Raw genomic sequence first — 23651 nt, 5'->3', positions numbered from 1 at the left:
CAGTCCTATTTTATAGCTGATATATTTGACTTTATGACACCCGAAGGTGTAGCTGAAGTCCCAGTTGCTTTAGAGGCATTTTCTGTGAGAACTGCAGTCTGAAGAACCAGATACAACCTTCTTTGCTTCTCAGCTCACTCGTGTGCTGATGATGGTTCTCTGCCTCGAGACCATGGATCCTGGAAGCCAAACAGCCCTTGAGTAAAATGGATGTGGCAATTTTATGACAGCTGTCAGGAATGTTCAGTGGAGACCCTAACACGAGTTACATCAGGTTGCATCAGCTGCTGGCCTTCTATACACAGGAAAGTTTAAGTCCTCATGTTGAATCAGAAGGAAACTAAATGGAGAAAAACGTTTGCCATGGAGTGGAAATTCTTAATTTTCATCTGCTTCGTTCTCACGAAAGCTTTTACCTCCTAAGGAAATGTGTGCCCTGTGCAGCTGTAATCACACCCAAACTAGTGCTAATTCCTGGTATGAGCAGGGAACTTTTACTGGTATATCTTGGCCTCATGTTCACAAAGAGTTAAACAGCAGCACATCCCAGCTTGGAGCAGGCGGCTCTGCCTGCTGTGCAGACCTGCCATGTTATCACTCAAAAGGCTGAATAAAAAGACAGCGCCTCTTCTCCCCCTTGGCACTCCTGTCCTGTTTACCCCACTGGCACTGAGGTTGCCAGAGGGATGCAAGACATGCTCTCACCACCGGTGCAGCCCTTCTAAAGTCTTTTTCTGCAAAGCCCTTCATGTACCATGGAGTTGGAGATGAGTTTTTCTACAACCAGCTTCAGGGAAGATGGAATCGCCAAGTACACAAATTTGCTCTTCTCCCCCTCTATTTAGTATCACGTGCACAGTTTGCCTGGGTTTTTTTGGTCTTTTTTTTTTTTTTCAAGTAGCCACTGAGTGTATGATGGTGAGACATTTAGAACCAATGCCGAGCCGTCTCTGCTGATGAAACTGTGTGTGTTTCAGCATCTCTGATGGTCTTTAGTCCCGCTGCTGTGCAGGTCACCGGTCAGCTGCAATTTCGTGGGCCAAAGGCGAAAATAACAGCCATAAGGGAGTAAGTTTCTGCCCTTTGCCTCTCTCCCTTCCCTGTCCGCTCCCGCCGCCGCTCACGGATCCGAGCGGACAGGGATGCTCTGCCGAGCGCCCGCGCACCGCTGGCAGCATCGCCCCTTTTAAGAGGAATCAGGAGGGCTCGGCAGGGATGGGGAGAGGAGGAGGGCTGCTAAAAACACCGCCCTCCGCCGGGGGAGCGGCGGGAGCGTGCGGGGCCCGGCGGGCCGGCCCGGGGGGTGCGCAGTGCGCGCCGCAGTGCGCGGAGCGGGGCGCAGGGACCGCGCCGCAGGGATGCTCGCCCCGCTCCTGGGCTCGGCGGGCTCCGGCTCTCTGCTGCTCGGTGAGTGCCCCCCGAACCGCCTCGCCACGGCGGCTTTGGCCCCTCCCGGCTGCCCCGGCTCCTCTCCCGCAGCGGGCGGGGAGCCCCGGCACGGCGAGCCCGGCCCGAACCCTCTGGAACGGCCTCTGGGCCCGCGATACAGCTGCCCCTCGCCCTCCCTGCTCCGCGATAAAGGGTATTCCGAGCGCCTGGAAGGGACGCGGCGGGAGGAGCGGCTGTGCCGCGGGCAGGGAGGATGCGCTGCGGGAGGTGTGCGGGGGAGAGCCGGCCTCGGGAGCCGCTGTGGCAGCGGAGCGGGCGGCTCAGAGCCGGGCATTACATAATTCCTATCGAATCGCCTTGGCCGTCTCTGGGTCCATCTCTGGTGAACTGGCCGGGGCACTTTGTCTGTGGTGGGCGTGTGAATCAGGGCAGCGCGCTCGGAGCGGGGTGTGCGCGTTGGAGTGTCGGGCAGAGTGTGATGCTGAATCCCATTGTTTTGTGGGCAGGCGGTGACGGTTCCAAGTGTGTCTGCATTAGGAAATTCTTGCAAGTCCGAAATAGGAGGATCTCTGTAAGGTATTCAAAGGTTCAGTTTGAATTGATCTGCTGTTCCAATTTGAAATCGAGTCCTTTGAACCTGTGTGAAGTGTCTTTCCTAAGGAAAGGTAATGTTCAATGTCTGTGCTATTTCCCCCTTTATGTATCAAAGAGCTTCCCTCTAAACAGGCAGACTTCCAAGGGGAGGAAGTACAAAGGGAAAGATGATTTTAAAAGACAGCACCTTGGCATCATTAGGTACATACTCAGAGGGGGAGTGTTGATAACGGAAAACATTGTAATTATTTATGTCCACGTCTACTTGCTATTTTTGATTATGAAAAAGGACGTTTCACGCTGAAGAAAAAAGATGGAAAAGGAACATAATACTGCTGGCCTAAATTTTGCCTCTGAAAATATCCTGGTGGCTCCCATTAAAGGCAGTGGCCTTACAGCTGTTTATATCAGCAGCTTGAATCAGCTGCTTTGTAACTGTAGAGAAACTCATGCAGTGAAATATGGCCCAGAGGGAATTCCATGGGTAAAGCAGAAAGGAGGACTCGGCTGGGAGGCTGTGGGCAAGTGTTTGTTACAGTATTTGGGGCCCCAAGACCCCTGGGACTGCTCTGAACCACATTACTGGCTGCACCAGGCTTGTTTATGACAACAGGAGGAGAACAGGACCCGCTGGGAACAGGTCTCCTGTGTGAGCTCCTCCCCTCAGGCCTCCACATCCACCCTGTGGTGTTGGTTCCTGTTCTCCACATCTCAGTGTGGCTCTGCTGCACCCAAACACCTCTCCCCTGGACATGTAGCAATCCCAAGTGTCTGTCCAGGTATGGCTCTAGCTCAGAGCTTCACTTAATGCTGTTGTGACTTTATTTTAGCATGGACATGACTTTAGCCCAATGTTTTCATCTACAGAATAGGTGCCCTTAAAAGATCAACAGGCTGTTACTGCCTTTTGCAGTGGCACTCTCAGCAGCAGCCAAGATGTGTGTCAACACAGGTCATCTCTGGGATGTGGATCCCACTGGAGAGCCAATGGGTCTGCCTGGCCCTGGAGCAGTGGCTGTTGCTCTTATGCCAGGTTCTGGTTTTCTGGTGGCCCCATCCCATCAGACACCACTCAGTGCTGCAAAGAAGTCACTTTGGCCGTGCTGATTTACTGAATAAGGAGCTCCTTGGCCACTACAGTCCAGTGCAGCATTCTTCTTTAATGTGAATTAATTTCTAGCATCACTAGAAATGTTTTAACAAGTTGCAAACAGGTCTGTAATATTCCCCTCAATGAAATACTGGTAGAAATCACTGAAAGACAGAGCTAATTATTTCCTAATGTGGAGTCTTGGATAGTCAGATGGATGCAGAGACTGGTATAGTAAACAAAACACAAACCTAACAACAAATTGCCCCAGGGATTTGCACATTGCTGGTTTGGTTGAAGCAGTACAAGGAGGACAAGGTTCCACTTCACCGTTTGAATCTCTGAGATCTCCTACTCTTCTGCTCTTCTCCTTCCTGTGACTGCAGCCCTGGCTGCCCACCCACCCTGTCAGTCCTGCCTTGCAGGCAGGAAGAGGAGGCTTTGCTTTCTGGCCTCCTGGCAGCACCTGGAGCCCTGGTGGGCACCTGTGCCCATATGTGGGGGCACGAGAAGGGAATTCTGCCATCAGTGTCCCTTCCCACAAGCACCAGAGCAATCCAAATATTTCTCAGTGCATGTTTGCAAAGGGAGCAGGAGGTTCATCTGGGGTCACAATATTCTTGTACAGTCTCACTCCTGATCCTGGCTCTCATGCTGTGACACAGGAGTCCTTGGTGATGCCAGTTCAGGTCTCTGGATAAGACACATTTCCTGCTGTGCTTTGTGTATGAAGCAGAGCAGATGCCTGAGGCTGCTCAGCCCGGCCCGTGGAGTGCAGGCTGCTGCACAAGAGGCAAAGCCCCTGCTATCTGATGAGGTATATTTAGTTGCTTTTATTCTCCATCCCTCTATTACTGCTCCACTTGAGCAGTTGCTCGATATCATCAAAAGGAAAGAGTAGATGTATTTGGATTTCTCTGCCCCCTCACAGCTCATAGCAATTTTTCTCTGCTGCTCTGGACTAATCTAGACATTTATGTGATTCTTGTTTCCATGCTACTATGGATATTACAAATATATTCAAGTAATAAAAAGAGGAGAGAAGCTTTGAAGACAGATGGTAAACTGAATTAACTGAATACCCACAGAAATAGGAAAGCTGACTTGGGAGAGGGCCAGGAACAAAGAAGTACAACATTCCATCAGTAAGGGTATAATTGGTGTTGTTTTGACGTCACCAAATGCTGCAGACCACCAGAGGGTTTAAACCTTTCATTATGAGTACATTTCTGAGAGCACTGTCAGAGAAATACCAGCATATTCCTTCATCACTGCACAGCAACCAGCAGGTGGATATGGAGGGAACTGGAGACAAGTCTGGGTGAGAGGAAGAAGAGATGGTGGGTAACATGACACAGTCGGTTACCTCTTAATGGGTGCACAGGATCCAGGGCAGTTCTTTTCCCATGGCCTTTTACTTGACTTGTTATAGTATTTCTTCATACAGACCCCCAAAAAATAACCTAATCACCCTCTTTCTGATCAGAAATGAACAGGAAAGAAAAACATCTATTAATACATCTTTCTGTTGTTGAGTGCTTTGTGCACGTTCTTTGGGGATGGGTCAATACAAGTACTGAGGTTTTTTTCCATCACTGCTATTTCTGTCTCTTGTGCTACCATGCAAAGCCAAGCCCTGCAGGTCCTTGGCACTGGGGACCCATCTGTCCCTGCTGCTGTCCCTGCAGGGCTGCGGGTGCCAGGGCAGGGACAGCTCGGGGCAGGGCCACCGCAGTGCTCTGCTCCTGCAGCTCAGCCTTGTCCCCTCTGGAGAAGGGAACGGTGTCCAAAGTGCTTCACCCTCTCTCTTCTTATCCCTTCTGAACAGGGGGCTTACAGAGCTCGGGAACCCAGAGAGCCTCTTACCCTGTGAAACCAGTCAAATGCAGTGAAGAAAGGTGTAACAGAGAGTGTGTGGCAATAAAATCCAGGTAAATGTGCTTGAAGTGTATCTGTAAACCCCACAAATCCCCAGCAGGAGCCTTCATGCTCCTTTCCACCCCCTCCTGCAGTTTGCTGTGACCATGCCTGGCTCTTCAGGGGCTTTTCTTCCCAGACATCCTGATTCAGAGTATTTGCAAATCCTTTTTGGAAACTCCAAGAAACTGAGTGTTGATACCGTGTGGTGTGACAGGTAAATGTTGTGCTGAGCGCAGATTGATTGGTATTGTGAACCACCGGGACCGACTGACAACAAGCCATTTACTGTGTCAACTCCTCCTTGCACTGTAAACATTGTCATGGAGCCTCGAAGGTGACCTGAGGCCGATGGGGAGCAGGTGAGGCCGGGGACTGGAGCTTTTGCCTCGTTCTGCTTCTCCCTTATGCTCTGTACAGAAGTAAAATTATAAATCTTTTGCCATTCTGCTGGAGACTGTGCTATGGAAAAAGAGAGAAAGAGTGAGACACTGAGATAAGCAGGGAATTTTAGTCAGGAAAGAGTTTCAAATCCACAGGGGTAGTTCAGCCCCTGGTGAGCTGGTCCCCAGCCCCCTGCTCAGCCATCCCTCACCACCTTTCACTCACTGCTTGGCTTTTCCAAGCAGTGATGGAGCTCCAGTGAGCAGCAGATGCTCTGGAAAAGTATGGCTGGAAATGCAGGCCCTGCCTGACATGGGCTGAGTCCGTGGCAAGGTTCTAGAAAGACCCCACAGTGATTCCCACAGAAACCCCAAATTAGCACTCACTGTCCCTCAAAGTCCCCTGTTAGCCACACAAGGGGCTTTTCTGTCTTCTGTGCTGTCTGGGATATTCCATTCTCAGACACATGGGAAAAGGATAAATCCAACCCCCTTGTCCAAGTCATTCTTTCTGCACCACAGGAAGAAAATGTCACTTGTCAAAAAAAAAAAGTGCATCATCCAGTGGAAATCACCATTTCACCAGGAAAACCCCAGCTGAGGGAGGAACAGCCTTTCTATTTAGAGCTGTGTGCCACGGTGTTGCAAGGCTGTGGCTCACATTTCCATTTGCTCATGAAGCAGCTGCGGTGGTGGAGATACAATCTCAGAAACGCCACACACGAACTGCACGAGGTGTTTCCACATCAGCACCACACAGAGACAGCAGTGCAGGAGGAGTTGGCTGCCTTGGGGCTCCACAGGGACCTGGGGCTTTTCAGTGGCTTTTCTCCCTGAGGTCACTTGGCCCAGGAGCAGCGATTCCAGATGTTGAGTTATTTGGAAAAACAACCACCCCATTAAAGAGTCTTTTATCTGCTTTGCCTGTAGCAAAGAACCTGTGAAAGTCCATTTCTAGTGGCCACATTCCAAGGGAGCCTTCACTGCTCTCACTGCTGAGGGTTTTGGTGATGGCAGGAAGGTGGGGAACACCAGTTCCACACCTGGGAATGGACACTTGGATGCTCCACTTGGACACCTGAGGCTGTGCTTTGAGCAGAGATGAAGGACACAAACGTCAAAGCTATCAGGCTGATCACAGTCACTGCAATGGACTTTCTTGTGCCAAAGGAGGCTTAGGGTGGGGGTTTGGAAAAGTTTCTTCATGGAAGGGGTGGTCAGGCATTGGAACAGGTTTTTGGAGTTGCCATTCCTGGAAGTGTTCAAAAGATAGGTAGAAGTGGCTCTTGGGGACATGGTTTAGTGGTCAGCTTGGCAGTGCTGGATTAACAGCTGGACTCGATGATCTTCAAAGGCTTTTCCAACCATAATAATTCTGATTCTGTGATTTCTGAGATGCATCTTTGGGTCCAGGAAGAGAAGTGCTGCAGTGGCAGGGACCTGGTGCGAGGTGTCACCTCAGCTGGCCCTTCCACAGAAGTTTGACTCTCCCTGCTGTAATCATATTTTCATTTGGGAAAGTTGTTCTAGAAACCTTTATCTTCAAAATCTTCCAAGTCACTGCTCAGATTTACTTATGACTAATCCAGATCCTGCTTATTTGGATGCCAATGTGCCATCTCAGCCAAACTATTCTGGTTTCACCCCAGATCACAGCACAGCCTCCTCTCTGGGACAGTTCCCCACAGGGCAGATCTCTGCCCCCATCCTGTCTGTGCCTGGAGCTGTGCCCTCTCTTCAGCCTGGCAGCTTTGAGCTTTGGGAAGGATGGGGTTTTCCTGCTGTGGAGAGCACAGTCAGTGCATGGATGGGTGCAGAGGGCACCGTGGCTCACCTTGGGCTGTTGCTTGAGTTGTCACTGGATGCAGAGCTGCACAGCCTTCCCTTCCTGGGCAAGCCACTCTGCTTGTTCACGGCTGAGAGTCAAAGGGGTGAGATGACCCCTCCTTCTCCCACCACTCATTAAGAAATTGAGGCTGAGTTGCCCCAACGCACGAGGCAGAGCAGCCCCTGGGCTGTGCCCACCCATGTGGGCAGTGATGGAGAAACAGGGGCCTCAGGGGAGGACCTGCACTCATCTCCTCATGGCAAGGTCAGAGCCACCCTCCCCTCTGCTCCAGGGCAACCACCAACTGCCTTCTCAGGGCTACCAAACCCCCCAAATCAGCTTCACCAGCCATACAGACGTTGCTGTGACCACGGGGGTGTCCCAGTCACGGCGAGATTGTCCCCAACAAGAGCTGCAGCAGGGAAAGCACCGAGGGGTTTGCTCAGCTGGGATTCTTTTTTTGTAAATTTGTCTCCAAGGGCAAGTATGAGCTGGTGAGCACAGGAATGAGCACTGAGATTGCTAAACTGATTTAATTTACTTTTTCTTTTTTTCCTCTTTGAGAAAGTATCTAGAAAAAGAGCCAATCATTCTGCTGTTGATTGAAGTGAGTTGGAAGCGATCTAAGCCAAGCTTGCACTGAAATTACAGAAGATGTGAGTGATGCACATTTAAATATCTTTTCTGCAGAGAACAGTACTTAGTACAAAAAGTGGAGAGAACATTATTTAGAGTTTGGTTCAAGATCCTTTGCAATGATGGAGAAAAAAAGACAAATATATTAAAATCTCTTTTGAAACGTTAAATACACTTTATTCAGTGTTTCAGGTAAACCAATTCTCCATAACTCCAGGTGATCTCATTCAGAATTTTCTTTTCTTTTGCAAAGTGTTAAATAACTTCTTGGAGCCAAGGGCAGCTTGTGAGCACCAGCTTGTGAAAGGTCACCCAAGTTGTGCCAGCGCCCTGATGTCCCTCCAGCCTTTGTTCCCTTTGTCTCCCTTGCAAACTCCATTCGTGCATCCACTGAGAAGGGACACCCCCCACCAGCCCAGGCTGCTCCAAGCTCTGTCCAACCTGCCCTTGGACACTCCCAGGGATGGGCCAGACACAGCTCCTCTGGGCACCTGTGCCAGGACCTGCCCACCCTCCCAGGGAACCAGCCGGGCTTTGAGGTGCCCGGGGAGCCATGCCCGGTGACCTCCTCCCTCTGCCCCCTTGGAATACCCGAGTCCTGGTTTTATTCTGCCTGAAAAGGGTTTTTTGTGCCGCCTCCTCTGGCCCTGCATCCCCCGCAGCTGAGAGGCTGCTGAGGGTGGTGTGATGCTCTGACCTGCCAACAACAATTCAGGGCTGTGTTTCCTTTCGGAAAAGGCATTTGCATACCCTCTATTCACTTATTTGGTTAAATACATTTGAAAAGGCAAAAGCTCTGGGTCATTGAGACCGAAGAATGAGCTGTCTGGGGGCCTCCCCCACCTTAACCCTTTGGAAACTTGCTCCAGTGCCTTGGAGAGACAAGGCTTAAAACATCCAGAGAAAGGGATTTAAAGGCGATTTTTGCAGCAGGGATGGGGAAGGAGACTGGAGGTGGGAAAAGCCCTGACAGAAGGCAGCAAAAAGGTGTCATATACCCCTGAACCGAAAACTTGCTTATGTGCAGCCATAGATGGACTTGGAGAGTTTGCAAAATTTAGCATGGACAGAAAGGTCTTCATGGGGACTTGAAAATACCTGTGAAAACAGGAGGGCAAAGCAAGTTACAGCAATGTCAGGGACAGGGGGGGCCAGGGTGCAGAATCAGCAATAACTGCCTAGAAACAAAAATACAAATAACCTATGGCTGCTTTGGTTAACAAAATAAATAAAGCCCCTGAAGCAACAACAAAGATCCTGAAACATAAACCGACTGTTTAAAAACATTCAAACAATGTAACCGCTTGTTATTACTGTCAGAGAAAAAGGTTTCAGCGAAGTGTTTAACTTGGAATATTTAAGGACATCTCAAATCACAGCCCAACCACAGGTTTCTCAAAAACCCTCCATGAGATGATGCCAAACCCCCCTTTGCCCTCATTTTCCAGCACAGTGCCAGGCTCTTGCTGGTGGGGGAACTGGGGCTGGGTGTGGGATGAGGTTGGGGTGTCTGGCAGGGGGTGCCAGCCCTGCTGATGTGCCAGGGTGCCAAAGGGACCCCCTTGGACCAGGCCAGGACACGGCCCCTGCCCATCACTGCACCCACCACTGCAACATGGAGACTCTGCTTCTGGGTGCCTGTAGAGTGTTTGGGGAATGACAGCTGGGAAGAGATGAATAAGCAGTGAATTCATCATCGTGGGGTTATTTTTGTTCCTTTGCCATCCATTGGCATCCCTGTGGTGTAAGGAAATTGAGGGCTAGAGGGAGACGAGGCAGAAACACTTGCCTGGTAGCCTCTTATTGATGTTCCTAATTATTGAATTAATCCTCTGTTTGTACCCTGTGCTTCCTTCCTGCTGCTCTTTGGAAGTGGTCAAAATATAGGCTGTGCAATCATAGAAACATAATATCTGCCCAAAAGACATAGAAAGGAAAAAGAGGCTGCTAAAAAGAAACACAAGGCAGTAAAGTTCCCCTGTCTTACATAACTTACATTATTTGAATTAGTGGTTGGTTCTTCTTTCTACTTGAGGCAGGATTTTCCATGGATGGGTCTTAAGGAATGTAGAGATACTGTTGGCAGATTTCTGTTCTGTAACTGAAGTTATTGCTCTGGTTTATGGGAATGTCCTGCAAGACAAAGCAGCAGTTTTTATTGAGTTCTCCTCAGAATTTTGGAGGGCCATGTGCCACTCTCCCATAGAGCCTTTTTCACTTTGTGTTTGGGAGCATTAAAAGCACTGGGATTCACTGACACACCTTTTTATTTTTTCCCCTGGACAAGTGAGGTCTCAGCTAAATCCCATAAAAGTCCTTTGAAATCTTTCCATTGATTTAATTGGCAGTTGGGTCTCACTGGGCTTTAGACTGAGCACTGAAGGTGAAGTCCAATTTCTTTTGTACTTGTATAAACATCCCTGCTACTTAATGCTCTAAGATAAGGGGAGCTTTGGGGCAGATTTCTACAGAAGCAGAGACACCCAAGTCCTGGTTTGATGCTCAAAGGGTTTGTGGCTCCTCTTGCCTTGGCTGGGTCCTGGGTGCTCAGCACCTCTGGGCTCAGCCCCACCAGCCCTCGGCCTCCTGTTCCTCAGGGCACAGCTCAAACCTCTGCAGGAGGACCTGAAAACAGACCTGACCTGTCCTCTGCACTCCCATTCCAAAGGATCTCACAGCGAATCCCTGTGTATGGAGAGCTGCGTGCTCCCCTCAGCTGCGAGTCCAAAAAAGGAGGTTGTGTTCTCAAAGAGCACTGTCCTGACCACTCTAATCACCTGGCAGAAATTGCTGGGCAAGGGGAAGCTTTAATTCAGTGTATTACTTAGCTATGGCCATGTCCTTTTTCCCTCAAGGTAGGCAGCCTTCATCCATCTTCCTTGCTTGTTCTCCCTCCTCCGTCTCTGGTGGTTGTTCCAGAGTGAGTCTGATGTTGTGTGTATGTGCAATGAAAGCAAACCCAGAGAAAGGGAATTACTGCTCAGGGTGTTCATGGAGGAGGTAAAAGGGACAGAGGATGTCCTGAAACATGTTTTACTGAACCCCTCCCCCTGTGCTGAGGGTATTATTGCCCACTGAGGAGTTAGTGGAGGTAGGCAAGACCAGCTCTTACCAGCAGGAGCTCAGGAGCCGCAGTAACTGGTTTTTAATCCAGTATTTATTTAAAATCAGTATTCCCTCCGTGCCCTTCGGGGCACTCCATCAAGGTGTGTTGTGTTTATGGGCTACAGGTACTGAAGCACCCAGCTAGCCCAGGGCTGCTCACACATCTGAAATATTTCCCTGACTCCAAAGTTTCTGACAAGCTCTGGCTCCCAAGGAACAAAGGGAGAGGCGTCTGAGCTGGTGAATTTGCTGAGGCCCCATTAAGCACCACTGTGATGTTGATTTGCACCTGCAGACCATTCAGTCTCCCTGCCCTACCCCAGCAATCTGATGAATTAAGTCTGATTGCAGAACACCCCCCATGTGAGCTAAAGGAGTGATATTTAACAAGCTTGCCTGAAATCTCATTAAATATTCTCTCCATTCATCAGAGTTAACTGTTCTTTGAGAATTCTCCATTATGCACGCCAACATCACAAGCACAGTTTAGGACAGGTCAGACAGAAACTTTATTAACTGTGGTAACAGTGAGTGTTCAGGCAGCTTCTCCCTCTCTGCTTCTCACTTTTCTGCCCAGTGATTGTACAGACCCAGGCTATACATAGTTCCAGGAAAAAATAGAGACTTGAGGAAAACAATCATTTCAGTGTTAATAAAGGCAGATATCCAACCCCTGGAGGGATGGACTCCTCAAGTTCTTCCTAACAGCCCGAGTTCTAAGAAGGAATTGAACAGAAAATGATGAACAGTAAATAACCAGAACTGAGTGGTGGTGATACGGACCGAGGGCTCTGGGGGGCCCAGGGTGGCACACTCTGTGTTATCTCTGCTCAGAAGTGGCCACTTGGAAGCCACCAGACACTGTTGGCTTTCGGTTGAAAGGAATGTTCTAGTTAGGAGAAATGTCTCAGCCAGACCTCTCAAATGTAAATATTAATAATTTACCAGGACAACTGAATTGCCAAGTTATGCTTTTGTTATTATAAGTGTGAATTAACAAAACCTGCTTTGGGCTCAAATGCCCTGGTTGTTTTGCTGGGTTCTCTTTTTTTTATATAAGTAACAAAATGAGGGTGATGTTTGCAATAGTTGTTCTCTTACTATTTTATTGATTCAGATGACTTATATTTATTCTACTCCATTATTACGGAATATTTTTGGTTGGAAGGGACCTTACAGGTCATCCAGTTCCAACCTCTCTGCCACCTCCTGCTCTCCCAGGTTGTTCCAAGCCCCATCCAACCTGCCCCTGGACACTCCCAGGGATGGGGCAGCCACAGCTTCTCTGGGCACCTGTGCCAGGGCCTGCCCACCCTCCCAGGGAAGAATTTCTTCCTAACATCTGATCTAACCCTGCCCTCTGTCAGGGAGAAGCCATTCCCCCTTGTCCTGTCACTGTCTGCCCTTACTCATCCTATAAAGTTTTTAATTCAGCAGACCAGGACTGGCAATGCAGAATGTCTCAGTGTCAGAAACTTTCTTTTAATGATGACTTTTTCCCAAAGAACAAAAAAGGAAAAAACCAAAAAGGCTGTTTTTAATTTTTAAATCAGCATTTGCAGGCAGGCTTTGCAGTTTTGCACCCAAAAGCCTTGCTTGGAGCCTGTGAAGTCTCCAGCACGACAGAGACGTGTGAAAACCCTGCAATATTCAGGAGTGAGGGGGTGGGTGGGTTTGTGCTCCCTGGCAGGCGCTCCCAGCGTCGGGACGCGGAGCCTCCAGAGCCTCAAGGGTTACAGCGGGCACCGCTGCGGCGCTAATACCGCCTAAGCCGATATTAGCCAAGCTTAACTTCTTTCAGCCGCTCGGGTGGGAGGGGACGGGCTGCAGTCAGCAGTTCTGTGCGGGACCGGCAGCGCAGAGCCCGGCCATGAGCTGAGCGGCACCGACGGCACGGCGAGTCCCGGCCCGTGTCCTGCTTTTTGGTGAGGGGCCGGGCGGGGTGTCCTGGTTTTTGGGGCAGAGCCCCGGCCATGAGCTGAGCGGCACCGGGGCACGGCGGACGGTGAGTCCTGGTGGGGTGTCCTGGTTTTGGGGGCTGAGCGGCACCGGGGCGCGGCGGACGGTGAGTCCTGCTGGGATGTTTGGTTTTTGGTGAGGAGCCGGGCAGAGGTGCCCTGGTTTTTGGCGAGCAGCCCGGCGTGTCCGGGGGCTGTGCCAGCCCGGGGGTCTACACCGCAGCCAGGCTCAGGGGACCCGCCGTGCCCAGCTCAGGGACCCCCAGGCCCCTCGGCGGGGGCTGCGCTGGCCACACTCCCGGGGGGATGTGGTGGAGCCGCGGGGCGGGGGAAACCGCACCAGCGCGTGGCTTGGGCAGTGCCCTGTTGTTTGGGGTGTTACCAACATCCTTGGAGGTCGAAAAGCTCCTGCCCAGCCCCGGCCGGAGCTCGCAGCGCTGGGACAGCGGCCCCGCCGGCCCCGCGTGTGCTGCGGGGCTCCAGGACGCGGGGACCCCCCGGGCACCTCCGGGCTCCTCGGGGAGGGCAGCTCTGCCTGCACCCGGCCACGCGTCGGGCAGGGTCACAGGCATGAGAGGGAGGCTGGGGCTGCCCCCGAGGGCTCTGCCCCGTCGGATTCATTCCCCCGGACTCCTGGCCCCACATAGGAGGGCTTGTTTCCCACAGCAGGAGCTCTGCAGAGCCCCACACACTTGTTTAGTTGTGGTTGACCTTGAATACTGTGTTGAGTTTTGGGCTCCTCACTCCCAGACGGCCACTGAGGTGATGGAGGGTGTCCGGAGAAGAGCAGGGGAGCTGGGGAAGGGTCTGGAGCACAAGTCTGATTGAGGAGTGGCTGGGGAAGCTCAACCTGAGAAAGTAGGCTCGGAGAGGACTTTATCTCTCTGCAACTATCTGAACGTGGGTGTGTGGCCAGGTAACGGGTGGTCTCTCCTGCCCAGTAACAAGTAGAGGGACAAGATGAAGTTGGGCTCAAGATGTGCCACGGGAGGTTGAGGCTGGATATTAAGAACAATTTCTTCACCAAAAGAATTGTCCAGCCCTGGAGCAGTGATGGAGTCACCATTCCTGGAGGGATTTAACAAACGTGCAGACTTGGGGATATGGTTTAGTGATGGGCCTGCCAGTGCTGGGAGAATGGCTGGACTCGATGATCTCAGAGGGCTTTTCCAGCCTAAACAGTTCTGGGATTTTGTGGCACCCTGCTGGTCTCCAGGCTTTCTGTGTATCGACTCAGCCCCCCAGACATCAGTGTAGGCTCTGCCTGAGGGATCTCCTGGTGCTGGTGACTGTGCCTTTGGCAAAGCCACAGCGGTGGGTGGTTGGAAGCGTTCGGTGTACTGGGGGATGTGGTTCCTAATTCAATGCTGTGCATTCACGCCTTCCTCAAGCGTGGAACCACGAGTGTGCTCCACCCACGTGGGGAGAGCCTGGTGGTGTGTTGGGTGTGGCTGCTGCTGAGGGTGTGTCCTGGTGTCAGAAACCTTACCCGGAGGGATGAAATCCCCACTTCGGATGCAGTGTGGTTTCTTGCTTGCCGAGTTGCATGGTGTGCCCATCCCTGGTGCATCCCATCCTGTGACATGCTGGGGCTGCCACAGGGGCCAAGGTTGTGAAGAGAATGGGAAGATGATGCTTTCAGTGGTTTCAGAAAGGCTCCTGGAGGGTGGAGGGTCCCTGCCTGCCCCTGGAGGTGTTCAGGGGGGTGGGTCAGGTGTGGCCTCTGGGTACAGGAGCCAGGGGGGCTCTGTGCAGCTCTGGGGCCTCCTTGCAGAATCTTCTGCACCAACCAGACGTAGCTATTTATGGTGTACCCGAGCAGTGAGAGCAGCCCCAAATGCCGTGGCCATTCTGCAGCATCAGTCTGGCTATACTGACCTCACGCAGGAGAGAAATGGGAAGCTGTGCTCCTTTAAAGGCACGGTGAAACTCGTGCACAGAAGAGATTATTTTGAGAAGCTCTGGCTGTTTGCAGGCAGCGTGTTTCGCGATGGCCGGAGGCTGCTGGCGCAGGGCCCGGGCAGACAGAGGGCACAGCAGGAGCCGGCAGGTCTGTGCAGCGGGCAGGGCTGCTGCATCCCGCCCATCCTGCCCCCACTGCCATCCCACTGCTGTCCCCCCACCTGCAGGGCAAGGGGGGAGTTGCTTTCCTCCGGTTTTTTTTGGCACAAGACCTGCCTCTTCATTTCCTTGCCCCTTATTGCGCTACGAGGATGCCAAATAACCCTTGAAGAACTTTCAGAGCCGCCTTTAGCTGCTGGTTTGTTTGGGGATAAAACCTGGTCCAGCCTCAGGCTGTCATGTTCCACGTGCACAGGGTCTGCATAAAACTCTGCTCTGTCCAGGTGTGCTTAATCTTTGGGGGCTCTCACTCCTTCCCATCTGCACAGACAGGGCCCTTTAGAAAAGCACTGTAAGTACAGGGGCAGGTTGGATGGAGCCCTGAGCAATCTGATCTGGTGGGGGCATCCCTGCCCGTGCTGTGGGGGAGGAGGAGGAACTGCATGATCTTTAAGTCCCTTTCAACTCAGACCATTCTGTGATTCTATGAACTTGCAGGGTGCTTGATTGGTGATTAACCTGGTATAATTATGGCCAGCTTACTGTAGTGAGGGATACCGTTGTATTTATTATAGCTGATGACCCTGCTGTTATTTTTTCTAAGCTCCTGTTGTCAATGTCGTTTTCTAGTTTGAGTTTCCAGTGGGACCGTTGTAACACTCTCCATGAGCATGTGTTTGACACGGGGCTGGCAGAGCCTTTCAGTCCTCTCCTTGTTCATTTAATTCTGCTTTTACTGCAGTGTCAGGTCAGTAACTGTTGGAGCTCTTCAGGCTGTAAGATTGGCTTAAAGAGAATTGCTCCTTGTAATAATAAAGGCAGTGGTTAGCTCTGATATGGCACAAGCTGGGAGGCCTCCATCCACCTCTTCTGTAGCAGCAAATGAAACTCTGTGGTGTGATCCTGCATGGGCAGCATCCTGCAGGCAGCAACAGGCCTAATTGCCAGGATGTTCCTGGCTGGAGGCAGTGCCAGGTGCAGTCTGGGCTGCTGAGCCCTGCTGTGTACACTTGCTGCATGACTGTTGGTATTGCAGAAGGCAGCACTGAATTGAAGTTTGACCAAGTAAGAGTTTTGGTCCAGTCTGAGCTGTCAGAGAAACAGTGAGGGCTAACACGTGGCTGGGAAAGTGGTGTACAAAACATTCCTCTTCTTCCCTGTCCTCTGCAGGACTCACTCTGAGCATGCCACTGTGTCATGTCTTAAGTGTTATGGAAGGTTTTCTGTTATGAGCTTGTTTAGGTTTCTGTGTCACGTGGGATGAAGCATTCCCAGGGCTGCCATGCTTGCCTGAATGCAATGGCTGGGCAGGGTGCTCAGAGTGTTGTTCAGAAGCCACCTTGTTCTGGTACTGCTGCCAAAAGAACCAGCAAAAATGAACCCAAAAAGGTTTGCAGCTGGATCAGCACCCCTGGTGCCTGCGAAAGGCAGGATGGGTGTGGGATGATGGAAGGGGCAGGTGGTCAGGAGGGCTCCTTGCACTGGCAGGACTTGCTGTGCCATCCAGGCATGGCCTGGGATGCAGGGGGGCATCGCAGCCTGCCAGGACTCCTCTGCAAGAGTGCTCCAGGTGTGGGGGACAGGTGACTGGTGGGTCAGGGAGTCATGCAGGGAGGGTATGGCCTTGCCATGGCACCAGGTTGCCATCTGGTCATGCCAGGTGGGGATTTGCTTGGAAATTCACCATTTTTTCTGGTGCTTTAGCAGGACAGTTTTGTGCCAACAGCCGTGTCCTGGGGGGAGCTCCACAGCCCTGTCCAGCACTGGTGTGGGTTGGGGTCACCCCATCCCACTGTGCAAGCAGCCAGCAGGAGTCACACCTGTGCAATATGTGCACACAGTGGGAGGGCAGACAGGGCCAGGATTGTCCCTTCAACCCTCCCCTATCACTGTGACCAGTCTCATATAGTGACCTGCAGATGCAGCCAAGGGCTGTGTGTGAATGGGCACAGAGAGCTGGGAGGTGGCACTGCAGGGACCTGCCTGTGTGTCTGTCCTTTCCAGCAGTGACCTGCTATGGGGACAGCAGAGCCAGCCCTCAATAGCCAGGGTAATGCATGCTCATGTACCTGCTTCTTCCTTCCCTGGGCATGCAAGGATGATAAACTTCATCCAAAATCTCCTTTCCTCCACCCAGCCTTGGGCAAGGGGCTTTGCACACTGAAATGGCCACAAAAGGCCTGGCTCTGGCACCTTCAGGTGGAGAGACTGAAAATGAGCCCTGCAATGAGCTGGAGATGGGAGTACATCCCACCTGGGCACACTGCAGGGTGTCCCCTTGTGGTCCCCACACCTCTGCACTTCCCAGCACTGATGCTGCTGCTGAATCTTCAGGGAACTGGGGCTCTTGGTAGGACCAAGGCCTCTGCAGACAGTGCAAAGGCTTCTTTAAATCCAATCAAGATTTAAAGGAAAGCATAAAAACTTGCCCTGGCAAGAAGCCATCAAGCTCTTTGCAGAGCACCTTCGTGTGTCTGCTCTGCCAAGCTGGCTGTCAGGGGTGCAGCTCCCTTCTCCCTCACCATTTTCTGCTTCTCTTTGTACTCTGCCCCAGATAACTATTTTTATGCCATTTTAAGCTGTTTGTTTGCTGCATGACACAGAGTATTCAAGAATCATGTAGTATATGGGACAATCAACCATAAATGCTGCTAAAAAATAAAAAAGCCCCAAACCCAACCTAAGAAACCTCCTTCAGAGGAGCTGAGGTTTACAACTAGATTTAGTCACCTCCATGGGATGCTGCCTGCAGGCCAAGGAAGCTCACAGGGAGGGATCAGGCTGTGGTTTTCCCAGACTTGCAGCCCCTGTGCTGGTTTTGGCACAGCTGTGTGAGCAGGTTCCACAGAGCTGCAGGCAAGAGGAGAAAGAGCCAGACAACCCCACAGCGTTGGGGTTTTGCTTTTCCTTCTCTGTGGGTTTTGTTTTAGGCCTGAGCCCACTCAGGATGAGCACAAAGCAGCCACACTGGCACAAGGGGAATGAGATAAATGTGGTGGGTGCAGAAATATCCCGTGTGGGTTTTGCCATCTCAACTCCATCCTCTGCAACCACAGCCTGAGGATTTTATCCTGGTCAGTGAAACCTCATGGCTCTGGCTCATGCTGGTGCCTGGATAACATTTTAAGGATGTTTCAGCAGTTGGAGGAGCTTTTTGTCACTGTGCCTTAGGCAACGGAGAGACTTCAGAGACAGCAGAGCTTTGAGATGCTGAGCTTTGTGCTTTTGGTAGGAAACTTAAAATGCCTGCACGAGCTTCCCAACGCTTTGTTATCCAGAGGAATGGCAGATCTGGACCAGGATCCCAGTCTTGGCTTTCCCGTACCCATGACTCCCAGTGACTTCTGAGTGCTGCTGCACTGCTCTCCTCGGGGCTGTGAAGGGTATTTTTAGGTTGGTCCACATCTGTGAGCTGTGCTGAGCGGGTGAGGAGGTGTGGGGTGGAGGATGAGGTATTCCAGGAGGATTTGGCAGCAGTGGTTGAATAGGGACCCGATGCAGAGGGTAAGGATGAGCTGATGGTGTGGTCCCTGCCTGGCTCCCAGCATGGGGCGTTTCCAGCCAGCTGGGGGGGTGGATTCTGCTCTCTGAAACATCACAAGTATCTAAAGCAAGATCTCTGCACAGCACTGAATTATTTATTGGATAATTTCTCTTGGCAAAGGATTGGTATGCTGTAGATATTTTAGATACTTTAAATACCTCTGTTTACGTGTAATTACTGGGCCCTTTCAGGACATTGAGCTCCTTGTTAGCATTTTCCCCTTTTTAGTGGATACTTGCAAAGATCTTGTGTTTTGCAAATGCGTTTCTCGGCAGGAGGGGGCAGAGGCCAGTGCTGCTCCTCCGGGTTGCCTGGAGATTCCCAGCCTTTGTCTGTGCCCTGCCTTTGGCGTTGGGGTGGTCAGGAGGCTGGAGGGTACTGTAGCAGCCTTTTCTCTGAGGCAGTTTTTCTGTAGTGAGTGAAACTGCTTGACTCTCCTAAAACAATCAGTGGTCCAAGTTTATACCAGAGCTTATACTACATTTATATACACACACCACTATTATATGCATATATATACACACATACAGATATACACACACACCAGATACCACATCCTGGTGCTGAACTGGTCCCTTTCATCCATCCCTGTCCTCTCCCTGCTCCTACAGTCACCAGAGGTCACAGGAAAGCACAGTTGGCCTCCCTGACATGAATTTTATTTGCCTTATTCCTCTCCAGCAGATCTGAGGCTTGACCCGGATACAAAGCCTTTTTCCACTGCAGATAACTCTGCCCTGCTGAGCAGGGATGGACAGCACTGGGAGGGGGTGGGTGGGGAGGGAGGGCATTGCCGTTGGCATCACTGCGGCCCCACATCTGCTCCCTGTGCCCCAGACACCCCATTCGGGGGGCACCGACCCCCAGCACAAAAGCAATTGGAGCTCAAGAGGCTTATGTACCATTGAAACCCTGTTCTTTGATAGTCTTGTTGGCAAAAGGCCAGTTTCACAGATTGGAAGGGTCTGATTCTCAGAGGAAAGGGAGGAGAATGTTCTTCAATAGTAAAAATAAATATAAAATTATAGGCTGCTTTTATTACATTTCTTGCTCCCTGGTGCTTCTCTGGCATCTGCTCCCCAGAGAAGTGCCACAGCCTCACAGGCACTGTGTGCCTTTCCTCCTTTCTTTGCTATCCATCCCCTCTCATCCCCTCTCATGTTGCCTGAGCTCTGGCATAATAATCAAAAAAAGCAATTTTATCCCTAAACTGGTTCTTTTTTGTTTGGTTTTTTTCCCTCTTTTTTCCCCCCCATTCCCTTTGCAATTGTGACTCCTTGAGTTATAGTGGAACCGTAGGCAGTGAGGACTGGGGATTGCATTTGTGGCTGCAGCACAACACTGTCTGTGGCTGGAGATCTCATTAGATCACTTGTTCCCATAAAAGCTATGGCAGTGTGAGCTCAGCCTGTTGTAGAGCAGCCAGTGTTCCCTCTGCTCACCTGAGCCTGACCCCAGCCCAGACTGCCCTCAGGATGGGAACTGAGGGCTCATCCAGCTTCTCATCCTCTGTGCCCACACAGGCCAAATTCTGGAGCTGCACAGCAAAGGCTGACTTGGCATCACCTCTCTGGTTTTAATTACAGCAGTGATTAGGAATTCACAGCCTGTGGTGTCCCAAGAGCTCCCTGGCCAAATTGGAGAAGGTCAGAGGTACCTGAACTGCATTTAGTGGCTCCTCCCAAGGTTGGTGTGCCCCTGTGTGCCTGCATGGAGCTTGGGAAAAAGGAGAAATGAGGATTGTACCCTGCAGGCAACACACAACATCCCCAAATGCCTCTGCCTGCACGGTCATGGCAGCCTCTGTGCATGTTTTCATAAAGATGTTAATTATTGCAGCAGCTTTCCTTTAAATTAGGAAATGGTTTCCAGTGAGGCAGCGTGACTGACAGTGCTGAGTGTCCCTGGGAATGCTGGTGCTCCCTTCCCCTCAGCAAATGGTGACTCTTGTAGTGACATTCATGACTGGAATCCCTGTCTCAAAGTCCCCTAAATCCCCTGTAGGGCACTGAGGATGGTTTTCTTCTTCAGGGAGTGGTGAGGGAGAATGATCCAAGTTTTGCTGGGTGCTCCCTTGTGCAAATCTCCTGTCACTGACCCCATTTCAGGAAAACAACTATAAATCTCAGGGTCTGGAGTCTGCAGAGAAAAAAGTTCAAAAATCTTACACTGTTTCTCTGGAGTGCAATCCCTCTAAATCTGCCTCTCTGGATCGAGATGTTTTAGATCCTGTAAATTCCATTTCCTCGGTGCAATGAGTGAGCAGCCAGTGCTGGAGTCAAGGACACAGATCTGTGCTGATTTCTGGCTGATGGGATGTTCCAGCCTGCTTTGAGAAGTGGAGGGTCCGTGGGCTCTGAGCCATCACGTGTCACTGGCTGCCCTTTGCGGTTCCCCACTACAAATAGTTAATTCTCTTAGACCTCCTGAAAAGCTGCTTATTGGGGTTTGGTTTAGTGCTATGAAGTCCAAAGCTTTTTTGAGGCTTCAATATAGGGATGGTAATGGGACACTTTGCCCATTTTCCAAGATAAAATGAATCCCCTGCCTCTTCCCTACCCTGCTGTGAATGAAGGGGGCAGGAGGGTACCGGTGTCCCAGAAGGAGTTGTTCTTCCCAAGCAGGCACTGAAGGGATGGTGGGAAGGATGTGATTGCATGGCTGCACAGAACTGGTCAAATTTTAATTGCATTATACAAACACCAGAGTCTGAGGCTGTTCCCACACTGGCTTATGTCACTGAAACCCCATTGACTGGAGTTACAGAATCACTTCCAGCAGGAAAAGATGAAAACCAAAGTGCACAATAGAGCCATTTGTTACCCAAATAAATAAATAAGCCCTGTCCCAGGGGTGATGGCTGGAACACAGACTGTGGGTGATTCAGAGCCCAGTGCCACTGCAGGAGCTCTGCTCACCCCGACCCAGGCTGGGAGGTTCCAAATCCCCAACTCTTAACCGTGGCTGTTTCCTCCTGGCAGCTCCGCAGCACTTCTTCCTTCCTCCAAAACACTTTCTTCTGTCCCTCCTTGCATATTTGTTTCTCTTTTCTTTGTCATGGGAATACTTGAGAAATCCGGTGCTAATGTGGGGTCCTGTTTGAATGAATGGAAATGTCCGTGTTTCCAGGTGCCACGTGCAGGGATGGATGCTGTGCCCTGCTCCCTTGTACCCAGGGCTGTTTGCTTGTGGGGAACATGCACTGCAGCAGGGAGGTGGATCCATTGAAGGCAACAAAAATGGGGCAGAAATGGGGCATAAAGGTGGAGGAAATGGTGGAGACCGTCGTGCCAGTGACCCTGAGCCCACGGTGAGGGCAGTGGCTGCTCGTTATGATGCTGCCTTGCTGCCAGGTTTAAAGTACTATTATTTGTTTTCTTGGTCGTATGAGAAATGTATTCCCAGGGGGTGTGACCATGAGGTGCTCACCTGCTTGTTTTGACCTAGAGGAGGAGGGGGCTGTGATCCAGGCACCCTGAGCCCTCGTTCTGCAGGTACAGTGCTCCCAAACACACCTGGGCCCCTTTCCTGGCCACCAGCCCAGGACAGCTTGTCTGCTCTGAGCAAATCAGGTGTGGGCCCATCGTGAATCATTTTGGAATGCAAAAATCAGGATTAACTGTTGCAAAGGGCAAATTGGGTGAGCTCTGTAGCACAAAAATGGAACGTGAGGTGAAATTGCAGCCCTGACTCTCATGATCCTTTGGATGGTGCTGTGAGCTCCAGATGTCTGAGGACACCCTGTAGCTGGAGAGATGTGAAGGTCCAGCCCTGCTTCCCCCAGGCACTCCCTGCAGCCAGGCAGGGCAGCAGCACGTTGATGTGGCCAAGCATCCCCAGGGCAGTGCTGTTCTCACAGGCACCTGCCCAGCTTTCCACTTTGAGCTTGGCTGCTCAGATGGATACCAAACAGCACTTACAGGCTGATGTTGAGACAGTAATTCCCAAGATTTCACTGTTACCAGCAAGCGTGGCAAACTGGGTGGCTGCCTTTGGTGGGACAGGCTGTTTCTGGGAGCAGACAGTCTTAAGTGGGACTTGCTGAAGTGCTTTTGCACAAATAGCCAATTCATGGTAAATGAATAGCTCCCTTGCTGAGCTCTCCCACTCTTTGTAGTGAAAGTGTGTTTGGCAGGCTGCTTCTCATGGGTTGGTGTGCAGAAACACTGAGGGGAGCAATCAGCACTCTGTCTCAGCTCACAGAATCCCAGAATGGTTTGGGTTGGAATGAAATTTAAAGTTCATCTCTTTCCACCCCCTGCCATGGGCAGGGACACCTTCCACTAGCCCAGGTTGCCCCAAGCCCTGTCCAACCTTTCCTTGAACACTTCCAGGAATGGGGAAACCACAGCTTCTCTGAGCAACTTGTGCCAGTGCCTCACCATCCTCACAGTTCTCCCTGAAATCATTGCAGCCACATAGTATTCTATTAGATTTCTGAAAAGGTGCTCAAAGCTCAGGAGAATGTTACCTCATGGGTGGGTATTGCCCAGTAACATCGTCTGGATGTGATCACTGGAGGAGCTCAACCATTCTGGCAGGGCTGGTCATGGTCCCAGGGGGTTTGCAGGGTCAGGAGCTCTTGGGAAGCAGAGGTGGCTGTGGGATGCTGGGCTGGCACTGGGGTGCAGCATCCCTCAGGATGGAGATGGCCTGGAACAAGGGCTCTGTGTCACTGTCCCCTCGCTGCTGCCCTCCACTGCTTCAGAGCCCAACAATGAGTGAGCTTAATTGTTTGTTATGGGTTTTTACTTGTACAAACTCATAAACCTCCTCCAGAGCCTCATGCGAGGAGTGTCCCCCGCCTTTGCTGCCTGGCCTGCACCAGCCCCAGCACTGGCTTGGCAAAAACACAGGAGAAGGCTGTGAGAGGGTAGCCCTGACCTTCAGGACAGCACAGCCCAGACGCTGTTCCCAGGAGGAAAAAAGCTGGTTTGTGTTAATGTTAGTGGTGCCATTGTGTGGGAAGTCCTGGCCCTGCCAGGGGAGCTCCACAAGCTGGAACAAGACCAGAGGGCAAGAGGAAAAGGGCTGCCTGGGCTCCTGTGGCTGGAAAACTTTTTTCTTTTAGACCTTGACTCCTGTAAAGTCATAAATAGAGCTGTGTGAAACCTTAACTGTTTGGATTCCCCCTGGGCAGCACCTG

At 51.3% G+C, this 23651-nt stretch overlaps 1 protein-coding gene across 7 annotated transcripts in view; it reads left to right on the top strand.

The window, feature by feature from the left end:
• Window positions 1–991: 991 nt before the first annotated feature.
• The window catches only part of ACSL6 (acyl-CoA synthetase long chain family member 6), a 55335-nt gene continuing 32675 nt past the window's right edge, over window positions 992–23651 (top strand). For 2 of the 7 annotated variants that reach the window (XM_071570623.1, XM_071570624.1), the window contains exon 1: window positions 1276–1407. In XM_071570623.1, coding sequence (XP_071426724.1) covers window positions 1359–1407 — 49 coding nt within the window. In that variant the 5' untranslated portion in view covers window positions 1276–1358. Of the gene's footprint in view, window positions 1069–1275; window positions 1408–1895; window positions 1966–4935; window positions 5005–12755; window positions 12948–23651 lie in introns of those variants that run through there. The other 5 variants (XM_071570626.1, XM_071570628.1, XM_071570629.1 and 2 more) reach the window with 5 other exon arrangements.

Source organism: Pithys albifrons, chromosome 15 (assembly GCF_047495875.1).
Source record: "Pithys albifrons albifrons isolate INPA30051 chromosome 15, PitAlb_v1, whole genome shotgun sequence".
Lineage (NCBI taxonomy): Eukaryota > Metazoa > Chordata > Aves > Passeriformes > Thamnophilidae > Pithys > Pithys albifrons.
Note: the sequence above shows the minus strand (reverse complement) of the source record. Positions and strands in the feature narration are given on the sequence as shown.